Source organism: Sinocyclocheilus anshuiensis, unplaced genomic scaffold, assembly GCF_001515605.1.
Source record: "Sinocyclocheilus anshuiensis isolate Anshui unplaced genomic scaffold, SAMN03320099.WGS_v1.1 scaffold1493, whole genome shotgun sequence".
Lineage (NCBI taxonomy): Eukaryota > Metazoa > Chordata > Actinopteri > Cypriniformes > Cyprinidae > Sinocyclocheilus > Sinocyclocheilus anshuiensis.
The window spans coordinates 378,708-380,195 of NW_015547727.1; the positions used below are offsets into that span (position 1 = coordinate 378,708).

General features: G+C 43.3%; 1 protein-coding gene across 2 annotated transcripts in view; it reads right to left on the minus strand.

Annotated features, from left to right (window-relative positions):
* LOC107704303 (endothelin-converting enzyme 2-like) overlaps positions 1-1,061 on the minus strand; it is an 86,011-nt gene extending 84,950 nt beyond the window's left edge. For both annotated transcript variants that reach the window (XM_016507190.1, XM_016507188.1), the window contains exons 1-2: positions 969-1,061; positions 778-855 (exon numbers count right to left, since the gene is read on the minus strand). In XM_016507190.1, coding sequence (XP_016362676.1) covers positions 778-810 — 33 coding nt within the window. In that variant the 5' untranslated portion in view covers positions 811-855; positions 969-1,061. The remainder of the gene's footprint in view (positions 1-777; positions 856-968) is intronic.
* Between the last annotated feature and the right edge of the window lie 427 nt (positions 1,062-1,488).

Below are 1,488 nucleotides of genomic sequence, written 5' to 3' on the forward strand. Positions count from 1 at the left end.
ATTTGAAAAATAATGTGTTTTTTGAACATTAAAGCATGTCAACATATTCTGTTACACCAAATACACAAAATAATGATCTTTAAAAAAGCATCATATGACCCCTTTAAAGAAGATCTCGCGGGAGAATGGCATATACCTGTTACATTCAACTCAAGATGCTCTCGTAGCCACTCCCTGTAAACAAACGAGAGAAACCTCGAACAAAGAGTCAATGAATAAAACCCAGTCGGTCTTGTGTTTAAAACAGCTCGCGAACAAGTCTACGGAAAGGAATCTGTGCTATTCTAGAAACCGAACGGGTTCGGTGTGTCGCGTGCGTGTCACTCAGGAGCAGTTTGATGTTTTCGGGGAATCTACACGCGTTACAATAAATAGTTTGTTTGCGACAGAGAGCAGCGCTACGACTCAGCTTCGTTCGAGCGCTTTTTGACTCTTTATGTTCCCAAAAAAACTAAAAAAAAAAGATGCTTCGTGTTTAATGTAACGCGGAGACGACTGTGGGAAACCCACATATAATTAAAACAGTTGTTAAAATAAATACAGTTGCTTGTACAAGAGTACAAAATGATTTGTGGCGAGTTTCGTTACATCAGTCCTTGCGCAATCGAGGAGTAAACATTAAGCGCGATAACCAGCGATGTGCTCTATCTCCAAATGTGCAGAATTCGCATTTTTTTACGTGCCAAGAATCAGTTTAAAGTCAGTTCACCCCATGCTCTGCCCATGAGACGGCTTGCAGATGTTTTTGGTGTAATAAAAAGCATCAGGGCGACTCACGTTATTTCGTAAATCTTGCAGCGCTACACTCATCGTGCAGCATCGGCGCTCCGCACGCGACTAAGCCATCCCTCGCGCCTGAAACAAACATGATCAATGAGTGTTAAAACCACCCTTCATCCATTCGCAGTCGCAGTTTTCCATCTGCAAAATACTGAAAACAGACTGACAGATGCGATGCGTTAGCCTACCGCTGAACGTTTTCAGAAGACGGCGCGCATGATGGGTTGCTGTGCCACTGCCAACGACCAGCACGTCCTCTGCTCGGTGTATTACAACATAGAAAGATGTCTGAGGGAGATAGATAGAGATCAGCCTGTGCTCGCTCACTCACCCTCTCTCTCTCTCTCATTCCCCCGCCCCTTTCGCTGTCATGCGCGCCGGCTCTCGAACCCCTGCCGCATCTGTATGGAGCGGGTTGCTGACGCTGTCATAAGCATCAAGTGGGATGAGCGCTAATGCCCTCTTCACGTACTCTTACAAATCTCAGTTTTCCCCGTGTATACTTCTTGAGCTGCCATATGCTTCTTTAGAGATGAAAACGTCTTGACGTTATTCTTCAGATCAGTGCATTGGTTTATGGAGCATCACTACATAGATAGTTTTCTAAAGAACTAGGCTATATTAAAATAACTTCTTGGATAACTTCTCATTTTAATATAATTAAAGAATCATTGTTATTATCATTTAAAAGCGTACCTCCACCATTTG